Below are 22,204 nucleotides of genomic sequence, written 5' to 3' on the forward strand. Positions count from 1 at the left end.
GAAACACTCACTGCCTCATTGAAAACATACATCTTCTTGAGCGGAGAACTCTGTCAGTAAGGTTCTGCCATGACTTGCTGTGAGTTTGTTGACAATGGAAGCATGAGCGCTCATTCTTACTGAGCCATGCTAGCTGCTCAGATCTCTTAAACTGGAAGGTTGTTTGGGTTGAGGGAGAACTCTGTGATGTCCTGTAGAAAATACAACACATTCCTCCCCCTCTCGCCTCCCTCCTGGTCCTCCCTAAATCACATCCCAGTTTTATAATCTTACTCCTCTACTGGCTCTAAAACAGCACCGTCTTAAAATAGACCCTTTTATTCCTTTACAGTCTGTTATTTCCATGACCTTACGACTGAGCAGGGCTGATGACTGATATGATGTGTGGTACATGAGGCATTTCCATGTCCAACAGATTATAGAGTAAGTTTGAGATCAGTGGGACTTAAGTGACACACATTTTTACAGGAATCCTATCATTCTGTTGAGGGAAGTGAGTGAGTGGACTTCCAGTGTTCTGCAGCTAGAGCTTCTGCTGGAAAATCATCACTAGCCTACAAAAACGATGAGTCTTCCGTAGACTGGCGGTGGATTTCCAGCATGAGCTCTCAAGACCCATTGGGTTAGATCAGTGTTATATCAGAATTTCACATGGCCTCCTCACAATGGAAGCATGTGTTGAGGATATGTACAGTAACGGTATGGCCTCCTCACAATGGAAGCATGTGTTGAGGATATGTACAGTAACGGTATGGCCTCCTCACAATGGAAGCATGTGTTGAGGATATGTACAGTAACGGTATGGCCTCCTCACAATGGAAGCATGTGTTGAGGATATGTACAGTAACGGTGTCGGTGCTAATCTGGTACAGGCATTGTTCACACATTTTCTTTTAATACTGATATGCTTGGTTAAGTTTCATCAAAATATAGATACTCCTGGTAAAATATTACTCAACTACAAGTGAAAGTTTCTCAGTCAGACTTGCAAGTTAAAGTACTGGAGTATTCAAAATTACAAATTACAAAATATATATATTTTTTAATATCAATACAATGCTGTATTGAAATGTAGACATTTTCAACAACATCATTAGTATCAAAAATACAAAAACTCGTACTAATGTGCAGATACTCAAAATATTTAGTTAAGTAACAGTACTCAAGTAAATGCACTTTGTTTTAGGGTCTGTCCACCGCTCCTGGCCACCTTCACAAAGCCAGGAGCCCACAGATTGCTGAGGGGCCCGGTTGTTTACAGAGAGCTTGTCAACAGAAGTGTAACATGACAGGTTAAAACATGGCACTCGTCACTTTGGTTTATCTCTGGGCTTTTGTCAGGGAGCGCAGCAGGACAGAGAGCTGTGTGTGTGTGTGTGTGTGTGTGTGTGTGTGTGTGTGTGTGTGTGTGTGTGTGTGTGTGTGTGTGTGTGTGTGTGTGTGTGTGTTCTTATGAATGATGAAAGGAGAGGCAAGAAAGATGAGGAGAAGGAAAGATGAGATTAAGGAAAGGTGAAGCCAAGGGCAGATAGATAGATATTTGTGTAGTATTAGTCTATTTAAATATGCTCATTTGTTGAAGTACCACCAATTGGGACACTCGAATCACTCAAAGTCAAGTCTCAGCATAGACTATAACAACAAAATAATGGACATAGTGACCGTGACATCACCCATAGGTTTGTGCATGTGTTCCCATTTTTAAACATCAAGCTCAATTTTACTGTCACCATCTTGGATATGAACGGCATTATTCATTCTTATTAATTTATATGTTTATTTGGGAGGGACAGCGCATGTTTAATGAACACAACACAAACAAAGCTGTGTAAAATACACAGGATTTTGCAAGAATGCTAGTTTCCATCCCCCTTCCCTCAAATATTATCCCTTCTGCTACCAGAAGGCATAGCTACCAGAAGGATAGCCAGACCTAATAACATGCCATGCTTTATCATCACTTTACTCTACTCATCTTTTACTCTAAATCATCTTTTACTCTAAATTCAAGTCACCACATGGAGTCAGCGGCCTAATTGAACTGGACGATGATACAACTTATTGGCTGAGGTCCAAATTGCCTGTGTAGCCCTACCGAACGACTCTAAATTGGACCATGATATGAACATGTGTTAACGTGTATCGAAGAAGGCTTGAAACTAGGCCTTATTTTTGCAACCAGTGGTGTCTCCCCCTGATGGCCATTAGTGGAGAATGCAGGTGTGTAGGTCACTTGTTCAGACTAGTGATGGGAATTATTATTTTCAGTATACTCAGAGTGGTGTAAAGAGTGAGTGGCAAACAACTACGTTCACTTCAATGCACCAGTTTTTAACCAGATTGTGGAGCCTCTCAATAGTTCCCGGAGGTTACGTTGCACTATGCAGCAGAATAGACCATTTGTGATGCATTTTTAAAAAGGTGAAACGTTCAGATTGTAGATTTATCATAACATCTGAATCAATTCAACATGTAAATGGAACTATCTGAGGTCTACGTGAATTACATGATTGATCAAGAATGTGTCGTCACCACTTTCTCTTTACGTGACTCTGAAGAGTACTGACTCATTCAAATCAGTTCACAAAAAGTTTGTTTCTAATGGTTTTTCCACCAGTTGTTTCAGTGCGTGGCTGGAGCTCCACCTGCATACCCACTCCCTGAACTGACATGCAGTCCAACGTGAACGGGGACAGGTCCTTCACGCAACACGTCCCCTCAGCCTATGGGATGTAATAAACTCTACACACTGGCCTGAATGGGATCCATCACAAGCACTGCATATATTAGATTGAAATTAAATGTATGTACTCGTGTTTCAATACTGTAAACAACATGTTTACAGTATTTTAAAAGTCGTCTGATGAATGAATGGTGTGAATGCTTTAAACAGAGAGGAACGCCCCCCACCATCTGATGAACTTCCCAGTGGTCTGATACTATACTAATTATTAGATTAGATTAGTAGTGTGGTTGTCTCGTTATGCTATTATCAAACATAGATGATATCAAACATATCAGTCTACATTTCCCAATGGGTAATGCATGTAACTAATTCAGCCCCCCCACCCACCCCCCCTGCAAACTACCGTGGTATAACAAGCACATGTAGCAGCACTCACCACAGGGAGAAGTGAGTAGCGAATACAGAAGCCAGGTTCCGACGGGAAATACTCGTCTGAGATGAAGCGGATCCTGATCTGACTGCCTTTAGACGTGTGACCCGCTGGAACGGACTGGGATCCACACCAACGACCCAGGATGGTGTTCTCAGTTGGGTCCTCAATCTCCACAAAGTCATACCTGGTAGAGAGAGAGAAACACACAGAGAGAGAGAATGAGGAGAGACAGACATATTCCTTTTGTGTTGAAATGACACCCAATTAATTTAAATGAAATGTCTGTAGATGTCTGACTCAATGCACTCACAACACATGCAAGGAAGACCACTGTAAAAGGGTAAATTAAAAGAAACTCTTAATTATGTGGTTCATTGTGCATGTACAGTTGGAGGCCCTCGATATTGTCCTTTTCTTTTTGCTGAGGTTTGCGTGATCTGCGCAAAAGGACAGTTAACCCATTTTGGGCGGGAACCCCTTTTGGTGTTTTAAACATGTTATAATTTAGCTATTGAAAAATAGCAGATCTACAAGCTCATAGCGCGCCACCAAGTGGCGCGCTACGAGCTTGTAGGTCTGCTATTTTTGAAAAATCGTGAAAATATTTATTTCAGAAAACTGGAGGATTTAGAAGGATTTTTTAAAATTTTGAGGTCAGGCCTAAATGGGTCAAATGATAAGGGACAATATCGGTGGCACCCAACTGTATGCGGGCGTATCTGTCTGTCTGAGAGTTCAAGATGTTTACATGTTTACATCCAGGTTTTTACATGTTAGTCATTTATCTAACGAGTGAGTTGTAGATCCGTGACACAACATCCTGTTCATTAAAGTAGATGACATTTCCCAAGGTGTGTTTTTGTCGCACATAACCATATGTGGCATGACATCATGTGATGGTGAAAGTTCCCAAAGCTTGGCTCATAATGATGAGGTCAGTTTTGTCCCAGTTAAACCCTGACAAGCCTTCTCTCCTCACCGCAAAGCTATTAGCTTACTTCATTGAGTTACTAGCTGCTGGAGAACAGATGTTCAGACACCAGCCTTTTCATTCGTTTCATTCAGTCTGGCTTCACCTCCCATTGAGCCTCTCATTCACCTCATCTTATTCTACTACTCTGCCACCAATATGTGGAATGCAGTCTGACACCATCCCTTCTTTCAAAAATAGACCTGGAAATCCGGATTTTCAGACAAGAAGATGATGGCCATCTTTCAGGAGACCACAAGGGGAGGTATACTCACTTTCCCATAGAAAGGAGATGGCATTCACTGTCGTCATTTTTTTCTTGTATACTACTTTGTAGTGTTTTATATTTGTTGATAAATATGTATTTTAGTGTTATTTTCATGCCATGTTGATGAATTGAAAACATTTGACCACAATAGAAACTGCACTCTGACGAGTGCCTACTTGAGCGTTGCACACAAGTAGGCCATAAATGGCCTACTAGTGCGCAAGCAGAGCGTGCAAGTACTGTCGACCGCTACGAACTTTCAAATCTCAGCCTCTCTGTAAAACATTGAAATTAAATACTGAAGTCGGGTTATAACTGGCTGTCAATGGTGACGTAATTACGATATGTTTCAATATTGGTTGGGTAACAGGTAACGTATGTATGTATACATGTATGTAAGTTGTAAGTTGAAAGTACTATACTGTGGTCGGCTGGCATTTTAATGCGTATGCTCGGAGGTATTTGGTGACGTAATTAAGATATGTTTCAATGTCGGGTTATAACTGGCTGTCGATGGTGACGTAATTAGGATATGTGTCAGTGTTGGGTTGAATTAAAGGTAATGTCTGTATGTAGGCCTATACATGTAATCTGAAACCTATCTTTATTACGTCACCATCAAAAGCCAGTTATAACCCGGCATTGATACATATCTTAATTATGTCACCATCAACATCAGTATATATACCTCATTCGCACCAGCACGACCACAATACTTGCGCACTCTGCTTGCGCAAGTAACGAGTCCCCACTTCATTACTATTTTGTTATCATTTTGGCCTACATGTCCGACTGTAGCTTGTGCCGTTTACATTTCTGTCTAATAAAGTATTCAATCAATCAAAAACCTCTAAGTCATTTTCTCATGTATCCTCATCCGTTCTCTCATTCAGTCTCTTATTCACCCTCTCATTCAAGCTCTTATTCAACCAATCCATCATTCACCCTCTCATTCAGACTGTCACACAGGCTGTCATTCAGCCTCCCATTCATTCGCTTCAAATAAGTGGCTTTGTTTACATTTCACTAAATTGGTTCAGACTGGTTTCAAGATAAAAGCAAGCAGTACAAGTGCAGCACAGACTGCAGCTGCTGTGATGTTAAATAAACTGGGTGGGGTTGGGACTTCCTGACATGGATGCCTTTGATTTGGAAAAGGTTACGCAGGGAGTCACTACGAAGAACAAAACAAACTTTTAGGAGAGGGCAAATGTCCACACTGTTTTGTGTATAGGATATGGCTACAGAGATAAAAAGACGTTTCCTTTCAAATAAACATTCACAAAATGAAGAGTGCCCTTATCCAAACCATTTAACCCATTTAGACCTGAGGCCGATTTTAAAAACGCCTTCTAAATCCTAGGTTTAAAGAAAATCTCATATATCTTATATAAATATAGAGTATAAAAGAAAAAAGAAAGAAAATCCTGTTGCTAAAGTATACACAGCAACATTACAAAAAAAAAAAAAAAAAAAAAAGATGCTTTCCCTGTTTTGAAGGAATAACGGATAGTAGTGATGATTTTTTTCATAACCCGTCCCGCTCCGGGAGCCAACCCGCCCCGCAAAACAATATCAAAGACCCGCCTGCCCCGCAACGCGTAAAAAGAAAAAGTAGCCTACCGACTGGCTTTTCAACACCCAGCAAGTCCAGTCCATTCAATTGCTTTCGAGAGAGGGGAGAGGGTTCTGGGCCATTTTCCCATTCAATCTGTGCAGCATTTGGTTCATAATGTTCCGATTGTTGTAGCCTAACTTGTTAGGCCTACTCACCCTATAGACCCTCTGTTGTAGGAGGCTACAGTCAACAGTAGCCTGCTAAATAATAATAGGCTGCTTATTCATTCAATGACCAACGGATCATTCCCTGTGCTTGTTGTTCCGCTGTGATGTTTGATCCAGCGTATCCTGTTCTTTTGAGTTTAACCATGTTCAAAACAATGAAATAACCAATAAAAATATAGGCGACATTTCATATGGCTTCTCCAACATCCGAACAGTCGGCGTCATTATCTTTCTAGCCAGGACTAGGCTACAGACAGCAGATGGAAATCTCAAAACAATAAAATAAGCAAATAAACATGGCTAAATTTCATATACCAGGTGGGCGAGATAAAGAGAGAGAGAGAGAGAGAGAGAGAGAGAGAGAGAGCGAGAGAGAGACAGAGAGAGAGAGAGCGAGTTGTGTTTACAATCAGTTGATGAAACGGCATGAAGCAGCACATTCAGCCCCACACAGGTTCGGTTTCAGGATAGACAATTCATATTTCCCTGTCTTTTATAATGGTGTGCAATACAGGAGAGAACATTGAACGATGACTACAGTGAGTGTCCTGTCCTACAACATTACATGGGACATTGAGTGAGTGTCCTGTCCTACAACATTACATGGGAAATTGATCGATGACTACAGTGAGTGTCCTGTTCTACAACAGTACATGATCGGACATTCAAATCAAGTTGCCGTGCAGCGCGGGGTCAGGATACATCAGGATAGGCTAATGAGGATATCATTGGCAGCTGTGCATACTTGATCAAATAAGCAATAGATTTAACAAGCTAGATGATTTCAGGCGGAGAGAGATGGGAGAGCAGGAGAGAAGGAGAGAGAGAGAGAATAGGAGAGGGAGAGAAGGTACCGGAATGCATTTCTTCCCCCTTTTTGGGGGGGTTTGACCCGCCGCGCTGAAAACCTTGACCCGCCGCCTGCCTGTGGGTTAACCCACGGGACCTGCAGGCAACGGGCTGGCCCGCGCATCACTAACGGATAGGCTTTCCCGGTCTTAATGTGTTAAAGAGTAAAGACGACAACACATTAGTCTTTCATAATGATCATTGGGTATTACGGTTCATGTTTCTCCAGAAAACGTTACAACCCATACATACAACGCATATAAACACAACCTGCTTTGTTAACTCAAACGTATTATAACTAAAATATTGGCTTAAAAAACAAAACAAAAAAAAACAGCTGATGGGAGTATGCTAGAGTCAGCCTCTAGTAACAGCAAGGCTGAACAGATGCTATATTTCTAATCATTGTCGGCGTAATTTAATTTAGTGATGCTATATCTTTCATTTGAGCATGGCTAGGTAGCGTTATTGTCATTTTGAGCATGGCTGGAGAGCCAATCATAATACTTGGCTGGAACTATATTACATAAATATGGATTACATATTAGTGGAGTCTTTGGTGTGTGCCGTTATGCTTCAGAAGGAGACAGCAGCAGTGTGTCTCTGTGATCAGCTTCCATACACAGCCTGACAGATGGTCCATTAATAATGTAGGAGGGACACATTGTCACACACAGACATGTGTCTCAGATCCTCAGTGTTGTACCGCATGTTTACAAATGTCCTGGAATATATACAGCTACCTGGAGAATGGAATCAGATCAGAGGGGGGGGGGGGGGGGCTGGGGGGGTAGAGAGAGAGAGAGAAGATGGGGGGCAGAGTAGAGAGAAAGAGATAGGGTGAGGTATATACAGTAGAGATAAAAGAAAGGGAAAAAACGGATGGAAAGACAGCCAGCCAGACAGACAACTGTTTTTGATAAAAAATCAGCATACTATTTGCAATTTACTATTCCAAACGTTTTCATGTCCACATTGTATTGCATTCTAGACAGTAGACAGATCTGCACTGAAAACAGTCTTAGCTGTACGATGTGCCAAAACTCTTCTGTTGCTGCCATGCCAACCAGCAGCAGACAGACGTGTGGACTCTGCCCATCCCACGCATGCACGCATAAAGCTGAGATGTAAGAGTGTCTGTGGTTGACATTCAATCTGTGTGTGTGTGTGTGTGTGTGTGTGTGTGTGTGTGTGTGTCTGTGCGCGCGCGAGCGAGCGGAGCCCCTGTATACAGTATACTGTACACCCCAGCAGCAATGAACAGCTCTCTCCCACCAAATACTGTATTTATTACTTTGTATAGAACCATGTATCATAGAGAACGGTTTTAGCTGCGACCATGTATCCACTACAAGTCTTGTCGGGTCGGTCAGTCAGACCAAAATGTACAAACGGAGAGCTCATCACGGACAGCATGCTCTATTTTCCCATGATGCAGAGTTCGGCTGCGGGTTGTCTGTCACTCACTCAGGGACAGTAGGTCAGAGAGCGGTTCTCGACTGACCACAGCATGTAGAAAAACAACAACACAATGGTCGTCGGGTTTGCTGACTGCTGAATATGCTGTTGAATTAGTTTTGATAACATAACGATAGTTCTGTAGAGGCAGTAACACTGTGAGCGAGTGACATCAGTGGGAATGCACTCTAAACGTGTGCTCTAAACGTGATCGGACTGAAATATAAAGTACAATGAAACAGAGGCCATGAAGAGCAGATAAGAATGTGTGAATGGAGAGAAATAAAGAGAGAGAGCGAGAGAGAGACTGAAATTGTGAAGTGATCGAGACTGAGACAGGAGAAGAATGAAACTGAAGTGGGAGAGATAAAGACTCTGAGATTACTTTTACAATTCAGGCATTCAGCAGACACTCTTATTCACTCGACTTCATAGACAGAATGAAGATTGCGTGCGTGACTGCGTGTGTGTGCACACGTGTGTGTGTGTGTGTGTGTGTGTGTGTGTGTGTGAGAGAGAGAGAGAGAGAGAGAGAGAGAGAGAGAGAGAGGAGGGGAGGGGGGGTAAGAAAAGAGAGGAAGAGACAGAGCGAGAGAGAGACACACACAAATAGTGGAGATGTTGATACCGTAGTTTAGACATGTGTGCGCACGTTGCTCTGCCAGCTGTGTGTTTTGGGACCTGTTCAAAATGCTGAGCCTCGGACCAGGGAAAAAAACAAAACAACAGTCAAAATGTGGTTTCTGGAGTGGTAGACGTGGCAAGGACTCCTGTGACCCTGGAAACAGGAAGTTGTAAGTGTTCCTCTATTAAAGTTCTTTCAGAACATCTGGCGACTGTGGTTTAGTCCCAACCCACATGTTGAGAAACGACTGCAGAAACCGGCCACGTGCGACTGGAGATGAAGCATTGTGCAGATCCGTAATAGACGTATATATCCTCGTCCTCATGAAAAGTTATGCAGAAAATATTCATGCCGAATATGCACAGGCTTCAGTCCAGCCTTATGTGCATAATAAAAAAACATAATAATAAATGTGCTGGAACTCAGAGATAACTAGGCGACTGTGGCTCAAGAGGTAGAGCAGGTCGTCCAATGATCCATGGGTCGGCGGTTCGAATCCCGGCTCCTCCTGTCTACATGTCGAAGTGTCCTTGGGCAAGACACTGAATGTATGTGCATTACATGTGTGTGAATGTAATGCACAATCTATGTAAACCGCCTTGGATAAAGGTGCTATATAAATGCACCATTTACTAGACTTAGTAACACAGGTAGCTGTAGCGGCACACAGTCTGGTCCACCTGTCACCTACTACAACAGCTTAAACAGTGTAAACCTGTCAGAGTGATTGTTGATGTAGGAGCAGCGCTGAGGTCATGGCGTCCATCGACACCCTGTCAGCTCTCTGGGGACACACAGCTGCTTTCCATCTAGACAGCCAATAGGGGGCTCTGCAGGAATGGCTACCCGCACAGCGTGCAACTCAGCGCCTCTCACCTCCACCTCAACTCCTCTCGTCTCGTCTCGTCTCTGGTCAGTGTTGATGCATTGACAGCAGAGCTGTAGGGTTTAATTCAGGGAGGATGAATCGATCATTGGACCTCATGGATTCCAGTTTCATGGCAAGAACAGATAACAGCCTAGGGTGTGTGTGTGTGTGTGTGTGTGTGTGTGTGTGTGTGTGTGTGTGTGTGTGTGTCTTAATGCACTCACTGCTTATGTGTGTACGCCACAGCATTCAACATACGTTTTATGCTGGGACCACTTTGTGTCATGCTGGAGAGAGAGAGAGAGTATGTGTGTGCGTGTGTGCGTGCGTGCGTGCGTGCGTGCGTGCGTGCGTGCGTGCGTGCGTGCGTGCGTGCGTGCGTGCGTGCGTGCGGACGGTTAGCTAGGAATCCTGTGTGACTTTGGAGAAATCCCATGGCCTCGTCTAAAAAATAAAAAGTCGACTACATCAAGTAAATGCTGTCCTGCTTCGCTTAGTCGCCAAACAAATCACAGGGCTGGCGAGGGTTTCAATATTAACCAGCTGCTACGGTCGGCCAGGCAATCTCACAAATGGCCTCGCTCCCACTCTAAATCTTTGAAAATGGACTACAACCCAGCAGGGCATATGTCTCTGAGATAACACAGAACACGCGGGCAGCATGACAACAACTGGGGCAACCCCCTGAGATTAGAAGCCAGTATCTCTCCAGATCTACCTGCCTATTATATGGATCTCTCTACCTCTGCCCGTCTTTCTTTCCATCCGTCTACCTCTTTCTCTGTCTGTATGAATGTCAGTCCATCCATCTACCCATCTGTCTAAGAATCAACATATCTTTCCATTCCATACTGTACGTTACATACTTGCAGATTCCATCCTCAGGGTCCTCCAGTCCAAATCGCTCGTCAAAGGCCAGTTGTATCCTCATGTTGCTGTTGGCTACCAGCCTCCAGACCAGTGCAGTGTTCCTGGGGTAGGTGTGTGGGTAATCTGGACTCTGCACCATTCCCTCTCCAGACACCGTTAGGATCTTCTCCTGGTGGGAGTCCTGAACGCCTGGCAGAGAAACAACAGTTAGGATCCACCCAGGAAGACTCTGTTATTATCCTACTGTATATCAGAACAGACGTCTGCGAAAAGGATCAATCTATCATCTAAAGGTCACTCTGTCTAACAATTTATTCCATTAATGTTTTTGTCACAAAAGAAAAACATATGCACATGCACACACACACACACACACACACCCACACCCACACACACACACACACAAACACTGTTGGAAGTTTGTTAGTGGTTCAAACAGATGACTAACCATATCCGCGGCACGCTCTGCACGAAGAAATATGCATTGAAATGCTTGATTGCGGTTTTATTTTTGCCATGCGTTTTCAGTGAGGAAACACCAGCAGCATGATTCATGTTGACTTCATTCAGCTTGCGACAGAAAGGAAAACACTGGCAGGTTCAAGTTGGCTCTGAGAGCAGAGCCTGGACACGATCAGAAGAACCAGGTTCAGAGCCAACACTGGAATTCTGGACGCTTCCAAGGACAATATTTCTGACCTGAGAAGTGGTCTGTCCAGTAGCGTAAAAGTACTGTAACTAAGTACACTTTGGTACTTAGTAGAACGTATAGACCACACTATTGATTTAAATAAGCAAAGAGAATGATCTTACGCTCTTATGTCTGACATTTTGCAGCTTCGTTTTAACTTTGTTTCAGGATAGCTGCCATCCCACCAGATGGCCAGCAGATGGGGTTGTTGCCCGTGCCAGCCGTATTTGTAATATATGTCCCAAAAAGTAGCGGATGTTTACATCAGTTTGAACCGGAAGTGAAAGTCGGCCAGGTCACAGTAGTGGAATTGGGCCTGTCTATCCGAGCGATCCGCTTTTTTAATCATAACTAAGTCAATCTAAGCTCTAATCAAGCGCCGAATATCGCATTTTTTGCAGATTATGAGCCATAATGCATAAAGATGGCTTGTGCGCGTGCACACTCGTGCACGCACACAAGCCGTCTTTATATGGGGATTTTTATCCGTTTTTACGTGATCGCGGCTTGGCGCTAGCTAAAAATGCTACAACATGCTAAATTTGATGCGAATCAACCGCCGATTAAACAAAACTCGCCTTTACGGCTATGGCATGCTGGACAGAGTAAAGGTAAGCTCACTTAAAAGTCAGTACTGACTGAAGTCGTTCATACTTATCAATGTTGGATAGCTAGGCCACAATCCAGCTCCTTACTAATCCTTCCTTTACACCAGCTTTCATATCAAGATCCAACTTGATGAAAGCTCATTCTCTTCACCTGGCATAGACTCCAATGCCGCCTATCAGAAATATTAAAAGGTATAAAACAGACATGACACGCTTTTTCTGATTACATCAGATTGCAAGTATTACTTTGATGTTTTCATTTAGAGCTGGGTCCACGCCAGGCAAGACCAGTCTGACTGACAGAAGAGCCGACGTAAAGAAAAACAAAACCCAGGCAAGACTTCTCAATGAACAGACTCTTTCACAACAGCCAGGAGCTCTGGCACCCAAAACAAACTGTGCCTTCCTCAAATAATACACACCTTGTTTGGGCAAAGCAAACTTTTGCAAAGCCATTCTTCCTTGCACTCCTCACAGGTAGCGAATGGATGTTTTGTGCAGTATTGACAGAGACGCGAGGGGTTTCCGTGGCCAGAGTGCGCCTCAGGATCCGGTATTTGACAAGGCAAACCCTCCGTGATCCCATTCATAGTCATCCACCAGGCTTCTCTCTCTGCAGCCAAGCGCTCTTTTCATGTCTTTGCAGAATTGATTGAAAGAAAGGAATAAATGGTTTTATTGCCCTTTAATCAGAGCTGCAAGTAGCTACAGAGCACCGTTTGATTGACTGCAGGGTCCTCTCACTTCTGTTTTCTTGCTCAGGAGGCAACAAGCTGATAGCTTATGTATTAGAGTCTGGCCTTCCATCACAACATGTTTTTAATTACATCCCTATTACAGGGGGCTCCAACATATAGGACCCATAAAGTACATAATGATTAATGTAAAAAATATATGCGATGGTTGAATATATGACCCCAGATGTACTGTACACTACAGTGAGTGGAACAGTAAGTATAACATATGGTTTTAATGTAAGCGTTCCAACAGGAAAGAAAATCCCCCCAACATACCGGGGCAGTTCTACATAGACACATGGTTTTTGGGGACCCACTCCTGAGCATATACTGCCTTGGGAAAAAATCAGTTAAACGTTGAATGGAATGCTTTGTTATTAAGGTTGTAATTAAAGGGGGAGAAATGTGAAAGGAAAATCTGAGGTTTGCTGCTGTGGCGAAAAAGAGAAGAGAGAGAAAAAACTCCAGAGATGAATGAAAAGAAAGTTAGACTCAGATGAAAAGGTATAGTCCACAGACCTGCATGAAATCATACTTAATCCTAAAAGTCTGGGAATATCTTGTATAATCCTGAAGCACTCATCAAGTGTAATTGCAAGAGGTGGGTGAACAATGTCACCACATTCCTCTGCAGGAATGAGCCGAGTGATTCTGTGGTTTCTTTTGTTTTCCAAGCGGCGACCGTTTACAAAAAGAATAGTACCTCTCCCTGAATACCCGTTTGTGATCAACACAAGACCCACGAGGCCGCAAACCACACACACACACACACACACACACACACACACACACACACACACACACACACACACACACACACACACACACACACACACACACACACACACACACACACACACACACACACACACACACACACACACACACACACACACACACACACACACACACACACACACACACACACACACCCCTATTGAACTGCTACTGGTTTTTTGTTTCGTTCTTTCGTCTCCTAAACTTTCTCTGTTAATATAAAACCTCATGTTCAGCCGCTGTACTAACACACAGTCTAACAGTCGGATCCAATTCCAGGCCTTGAAAGTCCAAGTTGGAAATGACCTCACTCTCAGGGTTAACCAGTGTTGTTCTGTGATCAGACAGCGCTCCCTCCACGCTGAATCACCTCAAACATGACTTCTCCTTGACCTACTTATTTTTTTTTCTGTGAGGAAAGTAGAGCCGGCTATTAGGAGAGGAAGTGAGTCTGAATAAATAGGAGGCCGAGCTGTACAGAGCTACCATTGTGCTTTGTTCACACGTTGGTGGGTGAACCATTCATGCTGTTAAACATTAACTTCCCCACAACTGAGAACAGAGAACAGTGTGCAGGCAGGGGTCTCTGGAGAGAGAGAGAGAGAGAGAGAGAGAGATGCACACTGGTACAGTAGGAGAACAGAGAACAGTGTGCAGGCAGGGGTCTCTGGAGAGAGAGAGAGAGAGAGAGAGATGCACACTGGTACAGTAGGAGAACAGAGAACAGTGTGCAGGCAGGGGTCTCTGGAGAGAGAGAGAGAGAGAGAGAGAGAGAGAGAGAGAGAGAGATGCACAGTTGCACACTGGTACAGTAGGAGCACACAAAGACTTCTGCTAGAATAATGTCTGCACACTCCTCCTGGGACTAATAAGAATATTACATTTAACCACTTAAGCCCCATTTTATACTTATTGCTAGTTAGAAAATAGCAGATCTTTTTTTTTTTTTTATATATTTTTTTTATGGAGGGACAGACAGTAGGCCGACAGGAAATGGGGAGAGAGATGGGGGGATGACATGCAGCAAAGGCCGTCGGGACCGGGAGTCGAACCCGCGGCACACTGCCAGACCGGACCACCAGCCAAGGCGCCTGGACCGCTGAGCCATGGCCCAGGCCAGAAAATAGCAGATCTAAACGCTCACAACACGTCACAAGTGTGTACTTAAAATAATCAATTATCAATTAATAACCAGCTGCTGCCTTATATCTCCAGAATTGTGCTATGAAATGTAAATATCTGTATTTGTGTGTGTGTGTGTGTGTGTGTGTGTGTGGAAACAACAACAGGATCTGTCCAGGTGACTAACTGTGAGAGTGTAGCCTTAGCCTACTACAAATGGAACCAAAGGACCCTTTTATAACAAACTCTGAGACTGTACAAATGGACTGTTATGGGTCAATTTGGTTGTATTTGTACACTCTCAGGTAGGCCATTCTCCAAACCATAATATATCGCACCTCACGCACAGCTGTCGGTTGTACTGTATGTTGACATCGGCATGTGTCGAAATCGCGGGGGTCTGCGTGGGGGTCCGTGGGTACAGCGGGGGTCCCCGCGGAGGTCGGCGCGGGGGTCCGCGGTAGTCTGCGTGGGGGTCCGCAGGTAGAGTGACTCGCTGAGTCGCTGGGGGAGGAGGGGGACTCACGCACCGTGCCAGCGAGGGCTAGTCAGATCAAGATACCGTCGTGAGCTTGTAGATTGGCTATTTTCTGGAAAGATCAGGGGAAAGATGCAGCCATGCAGGCACTGCAACACTATCCCATTGGCTGAGAGGTCGGCTAGAGGCAAAAAGTGTGGTTGCCTAAAGACGAGGCAGCCAATGAGAAGAGAAGTTGTCACTACCAACCACAAGTTGTTGTCAATACCAACCATAAGTTGTTGTCAATACCAACCATAAGTTGTCACTACCAAGCCTATAGAATGTTGCTCAGTCTGCTTTGCAGCTGGTATTGCTCTGTTCTTAACAAAGAAAGCGAAGACAATTGCAAGGGGTTTACGCACGCACACGCACACACGCACACACACACACACCTGAGTAAAAGCAGAAAATTACATGCTGCATGTTTCTCATCCAAGAGCAGAGAGTCTTGTCCAGCATTGTGTCAGGAGGAGAACTACAATAACCTCAACTGTTGCATTCATATTAAATCATGACCTTGTCCCATTACAACCAAGCCTGGGGTCTGCTGGTTTATCTGGTGTTCATATTCTGTGATAGAGCAGACATAACTTTGGCTTCAGGATCATTTAAATACACAGCAATTCTCAGAGCAAAGGTCTAGCTGCTTTAAACATGAGCTCACATCAAATGCTAGAAGGGGAGAGTTGGCCTGTATTTCTCCATGTCAACCCTGACTCCAAGGTAAGTCACTGTATTTCTCCATGTCAACCCTGACTCCAAGGTAAGTCACTGTATTTCTCCATGTCAACCCTGACTCCAAGGTAAGTCACTCTTAAGTTGCCATGCCATGCCTCGGAGTTCCTACCATGAGGCGTACAGTATGTGTCGGTTTTCTTTAGGGGGGCAATTATAATTTTTCACACATTAGATCCCAATGCCACACCGTTGGCCTCAAATGCGTCATACATCATCTGTAACCAGTCATGACAGATATTTCCTCTCCTGTAAACGACAGGCCAGCTGCCGTGACAGTGACACTAAAACTAAATTGTTTTTAATGCTGGCCCCATTGTTGCCTCATGATCAAAGCCGGACGGAGGCTTCGGAAGCCCCTGAGGGGGCGGAGCTACACCAGGCTCCTGTCAGTTGATGAAACTGAGACCCAACAATGAGTTGTTATTTTTTTCCCCCAGACCGTACGATGGGATGCAATCACATCTGGGCCTTGTTAGGCTGTGTGCAGCGCGAGTACAGGTGCAGTAAATTCCCGGCCCTGCTTAGGATATTTACTGCCGTTGGGCTTTTTACAGTCGATGTGGGTAGAAGAGAAAAAAGTGAGGTCTGAAACTCACCACGGGAATCTTTCATGCCATTAAAAAAAATGTAGCTTCATGAGACCACTGGGGGCAGTTCTGTAGTGGTTTAGTCTGCCAGACATGTTATCCAGTACTAAACAAGATGTGATGAGTCACATTACAGCTTCAAATAATGTCTGCTGTCTAATATAATCTACTGTCTCAATGGGTGTTGTGTCCAACGTATAGTCTGCCACCATGACAAATTGGCAGTTCATTTATTAAGCAGTGTGTATACTGTATGTACTGTACGTGGCATGCCTATCGGTTGTAACCTGAGCAAAGACACAGCTGCTTAGCCAGGTTTTACAAAGACAAGGCAGTGTTCTCTCTTAAAACCTTGGAAATGTTTGACAATAAAAGACCAGAGGGCAAATATTAAAGCCAATTTAATATCAAAGACAGTTTGACTGGCAGATTGAATCATCCCCCATGGCTCTGACTTCTGTCAAGAAAGGATTAATCAGGATTTACCTCCATAAGGGTTTTATTTATCCGGCCAGCTCACGTGGGCTTTAGGACCGACTGGCACACGGTTATTTCCTAGTGATCAGACACACGTATTCACAGAAATTGTTGACTTATCTGCCCTGGCTGCTGTGGTAACGATGTAACAACATGCATAGGCGTGCCTAACCACTTAATTAACGGTCCATTCTGGGCGGGAACCCCTTTTGGTGTTTTACCCCCTCAGGCCGGGAACCCATTTTGGGGTTCTGTACAGTATGTACAGTATTCAAAAATGTAAACATTTTGATGCTGCTATATAAATATTTGAAGTTTTTCAGAAAACGTAGGTCAGGATTTAGAGGTTTTTAGAATCGGCTTCAGGCCTAAATGGGTTTGAGCGGAGAAGTCCATCAGGGCTCTATGCTAGTGTATTTTGTGTTTTCTGTTATTGTGGCGAAAGCTTTCGCTGGAAATAGGCGATCGACAATCTCAACGCGTCACCACGCGATGCGTTGTGAGCTTGTCGATCTGCTATTTTTTGTGAAAGTTTCGATCCCCACGATAAAGGATGCTGGGGTCGTATGATAGTAACGCTTAGTAAAAATAGATGATCAACAAGCTCACAGCGTGTTTCATTGAACACACATTGTGAGCTTGTGCATCGGCTTGTGCATTTTTCCGCGAGTGACACCATTGCCTGTATAAGTAAGGATCCATTTGTTCCCATTTGTATGCACCCAAAACCAATGCATACAAAACATGAGCGCTCCACATTCACATTCTCCACGGGAGAAATACACATCACATACTGTACATGTAAGACATAATATAGGACCGTATTTTTCCCCACACTATGGTCATAACAAACTAGAAACGTGTGCTCCTCTGAGTACAGCTCTCTGCCAGGCCTGGTCGCCTACCCAGGGGGGGTCATGGGGTGCAGCCGTGGATGCCGTAGTAGGGTAAATAGATTTTGTACGACAGACACGGTGCAACTGTTAATGTTTGTGGCACCCCTATGGGCATAAGTGAAAGCAGTTTTGGAGGCGTGCTCTATAGAGGCCTCTCAACATGTGATTCCGATTTGGGTATAATTGGATGTTGCATTCATCATGATGATGATATACGCCGTTTGTACTGGAACTACAGTTCAGAAGTTGTAGGCCAAGAGGTGAAGCAGCCTATTATGGGTGCAGTACGTAGTTCAGACTAGTCATTGGTCCAACAAACGACAACCCACCTCAAACCCTAACCTAACCATAACCGCAAGCACGGGAGCAATGCATGTCGGACATGCGGACGCATGTCGGACTAATGCGCCGTCGGAATTACATGCGGTCTCCGCCTATTATTATAGCGCCACCATGAGCTGGACCAATCGGTCACCTCACAGTTACACACACAAACACAGACAGACGTGACACAGACACGGACAAGGGCACCCCCGGCACCGCTCTGGCCTGCAGGAGATATTTAACTTCAATGAACACTGAGAGAAACAACGGGATAAAGAGCAAAATTGGGAGTATGTGAGAAGGAGAAAAGATGCTCAGTCAAATTTGTTCTTGAGTTTAAATACCGGAGTACAGTATCCAACAAGTATATCCCAAAATACAAATACTCAAGTAAATTAAGTCGATAAAATAAAATAAAAAAGTTAAAATATAAATATACTTGTGACATGATAGATATGACATCACTCTTGTCCAAATGTGTAGTCGGGGACATTCATATTGGCCTCCAAGTTGTAGGGTTCTCGAAATACCCATAACCTGCAGGGACGGTTGTCTGAGATTAGAAATTCACACAAAACATTCAAGAGATTTAGTTATTTGGCCTGCTGGCAGCTTGCACAAGACATTTGGCACTGATCAGTGGTTTGGTAGATTAGCCATGGACAGACCGACACAAAACGTGGGGAACATAGAAACTGTACAGTACATGTACATACATACATACATACATACATACACAGACACATAAATACGCATATAAGGAGGACATAAGGACAAACACACTTCTAGACGGCTCACCCCTTAGGCGTCATGCCGCACAGAGACAGAGAGAAGAGAATCGTCAGTGGTTTACAAAACCACTGATAGCTGCTGATGTCCTGATGACATCAGTGACCGGTACAGTGCTCAGTCATAAGAACACCTGAGCTCCAGTACCCTCTCAGCAACAGGTGGCTGATCACAACCCCTTAAATAACCTTTAACTAATGGGGCCAGAGGTCAGAGGGAGCCGTAACCTCAGAACAGGCACTAAAGGGGCCCGCCGTCTCTCCAGACTCCCAACTAAACCAACACGGTGACAGGAGGGGCTGTCTGCTAGCTTATCCTCCGAACGCTCCGCCAAACATCTGCAGCTCGGATCGGATGACCCAACTTGACACCACAACACCGCAGCGAGGAGCCGTAATGAGTGCATGTATATGTGTGCATGTGCATACGCTTGTGGTTTACGTGGGTGCGTGCACATGCCTGTGTGAAGAGTGAAAGTGAGAAGAGAAACCGTGAGACTTACTTCAGTTTATGTTTCTCAGTCAGAACACAGAATTGGGTCATGACATGTTCTGGGTCACAAATAAACAACAACATCATCAGAGCAGTGCTGTGTTATTTGATACACTGGGTTCTGGTTCTGTGACATTCAATTAAAAGCAAAAAAATCTGTTCAAATCCTGCTCATTTTACAATGAATACACACTGACTGGAAAACCTCTGCACTGAATTAGGTGCAAACACAAAGCCCAGAAATGGCCTGAATAACTTGTACCAGACACAAACTGGACAGTGTTTTCTAAAAAAGCATCCCAGATGTCTGTTAGCACCCGTCAGCCCAATAGAGGCAGTGCATGTGCTGCAGTGGACAAAAAACCCCCCAAAAAAAACATACGTGACAAAATTAAATTGAACTCTCTCGACACTTGGGCTTTTGGACGTTCTTTCCAACGACCAAGTCTTGTCGTGCAGCAGTAGAGGCCGTCCTCGGGTTACAACGCTTCCTCCGTCCCTCAGCGCTTTAGCCTCAGCCTCTAATTAGTGCCTATATGCTGGTGTTTGGCACTGGAAAAGGAAGATTGTGTGTCCGTTTTGTTCTGTTGGCCCACGGCCGATCCTTTCACTATGGAAGTCTATTTGTGTTTGGGTAGAATGTGTTGACCCTCTGGGACGTCATGTCTCCTCCTGGAGCCTGGACTGAATGCAAAAGTCTGAAGGCGGGAAGAAAGGCTATTTCTATATTTGTGTTGTACAGAGTTGAACCCACATTTGAGCTACCAGTCACTACGTTGCCCCAAAAAGCACACAGACCCTGTGTGGAACCAGTACAGATCACAAAGCTTTCCCTGGCAATGTTGCAGTCAGGTGGCCAATCGCTACAATTTACACCTCAACTGTCAAAGCCCTCGCAATAGGCTGGCAGAAAAATAAACAGGGTAGGAGACTTTTCTTACAAAAAGCAGCAAGGCCCGCCTGACCTCTGGGACATGCCTGCCACTGACAATACCACGCCTTTAAATAAATAAAACTCCTCTGTCCACAGCTGTGGATGGCAGGCTCCATGACTCGCTTTGTAGTCCCATCTGTGAGCTGGACAGCTGGAGGTTTTGGAGTAAATTACTGTACAGTTTGAGCTGGAGAGAGCCAGAGTGGGCAGCTTTGCCTTTCCCAGATTCCCAGAATCAGCAATTAAGGCTGATTAGAGATAAAGGTTTGTTGCATGGAAATCCCACTTGATTGGCGATTGCGGACGAATTTGTACATGCCTCGAGGTCTAGATGAACCGTTTAGAATAGCCATATTATAGTTAAGGCCTTTTAACAAGTAGGATTTGTCAGTTGTGGTTTGTTAAGACAACATTCAAAGTTGGCTCCACTTCCCCGGCTCAACTACAACAATAGCACACAACTACTGCCCAAGGGTTGGTGTCCAGAAATCTCCCAGTCAAAGTAAAAGACAACAATACAGGCACAGGGAAGGGTCTGTGCAGATACAGACACCACCACACATGTTTATACGTTTATTATTTATTTAAAGGAAAATCCTTTAAACTAGATCCGTCTGGAATGCCATGAATGTGAGTTGGCGTCTCAGTGAATGCTTGGTTGTAAATGAGGTAATGGTCACAATCCCACACCCTAACTCCTCCCATTTCCACATTAGGCTAATTATTAACTGTAATCACAACTTAAATGATGACAAGATAAGGGTAGGAGACCTTTTGGCACTGAGTGGACAAACAGCCATTAAGTGGACAATTATAGCCATTAAATTAAATGGCACGTGCAGCATATCAGGAGCCTCAACTAGAAATAAAAATACCACTATTAGGTGATTTTGTTAAATTAACCTTCAGCATAAAACAAAATGGGAATTCTCAACTGCCCTTGATTCTTGGAGCCAAGCATGTGAACCTGGGCCAAACTTTAAAAGGTTTAATGGGATTCTCAGATGCAGTTAAAGTGAATGATTCATCTGAGGCATTAAAGGAGGAGACAAGCATAGTTATACGTTTCAGTCGTATCATTTAAAGAATAATATAGAGTGGCTCCGCTGCTTTCCTTCTTCAGAGATTCTCTAAGAGATGCTGATCGATTTCTTTAAGAGAAGGCAGGGCTTTAAGCTTCTTTAATTACCAGTTGCCCTGCCAAGCCCTCCTCTAACCTCCTGACCTGGCTGTCTAGGGATGCATGGGGAGCAGTGTTGGCCTTGCAGACCCCTCCATAATGAAATTCTCTCGTTTTTTCCCTTTAACCTTAATTTACTCAGAGATCATTTGCGGAGCATCTGTGCTTTTTGGCAGAAATGCCGCCCCTTCAGGCTCATGCATGTTAAAAGACGGTCATACCCGAGACCGCTACCGTTCTATTATGTTTCCTGCCCTGCTCAACGGCACATTGATACTAAATGTCCAGAGAAGGTATATGCTCTCCTCCTTGTCTTATGGCAATACGTCAACATTTTGAAGTCAAAAAATGTATTTGATGTTAAGTCGTCACTGTTCAGACACTGTTTTTTTGGGTTACGGCGAAAAGCTGCTGGTTTAAACCGCCCTACGCCAGCGGCAGGGATGCCCATATTGGCCATATAAATGCAACCTTTGTGTCCATATGTCCATATACTGTATGACATATCTGGCTGACAAGT

At 44.1% G+C, this 22,204-nt stretch overlaps 1 protein-coding gene across 1 annotated transcript in view; it reads right to left on the reverse strand.

Moving 5' to 3' along the window:
• The window catches only part of pdgfc (platelet derived growth factor c), a 64,677-nt gene that overhangs the window by 16,497 nt on the left and 25,976 nt on the right, over positions 1–22,204 (reverse strand). The window contains exons 2-3 of the mRNA XM_079501988.1: positions 10,809–11,001; positions 3,123–3,303 (exon numbers count right to left, since the gene is read on the reverse strand). Of these exons, the coding sequence (XP_079358114.1) occupies positions 3,123–3,303; positions 10,809–11,001 (374 nt within the window). The remainder of the gene's footprint in view (positions 1–3,122; positions 3,304–10,808; positions 11,002–22,204) is intronic.

This window comes from Electrona antarctica (genome assembly GCF_951216825.1).
Source record: "Electrona antarctica genome assembly, chromosome: 1".
NCBI classification, from domain to species: domain Eukaryota; kingdom Metazoa; phylum Chordata; class Actinopteri; order Myctophiformes; family Myctophidae; genus Electrona; species Electrona antarctica.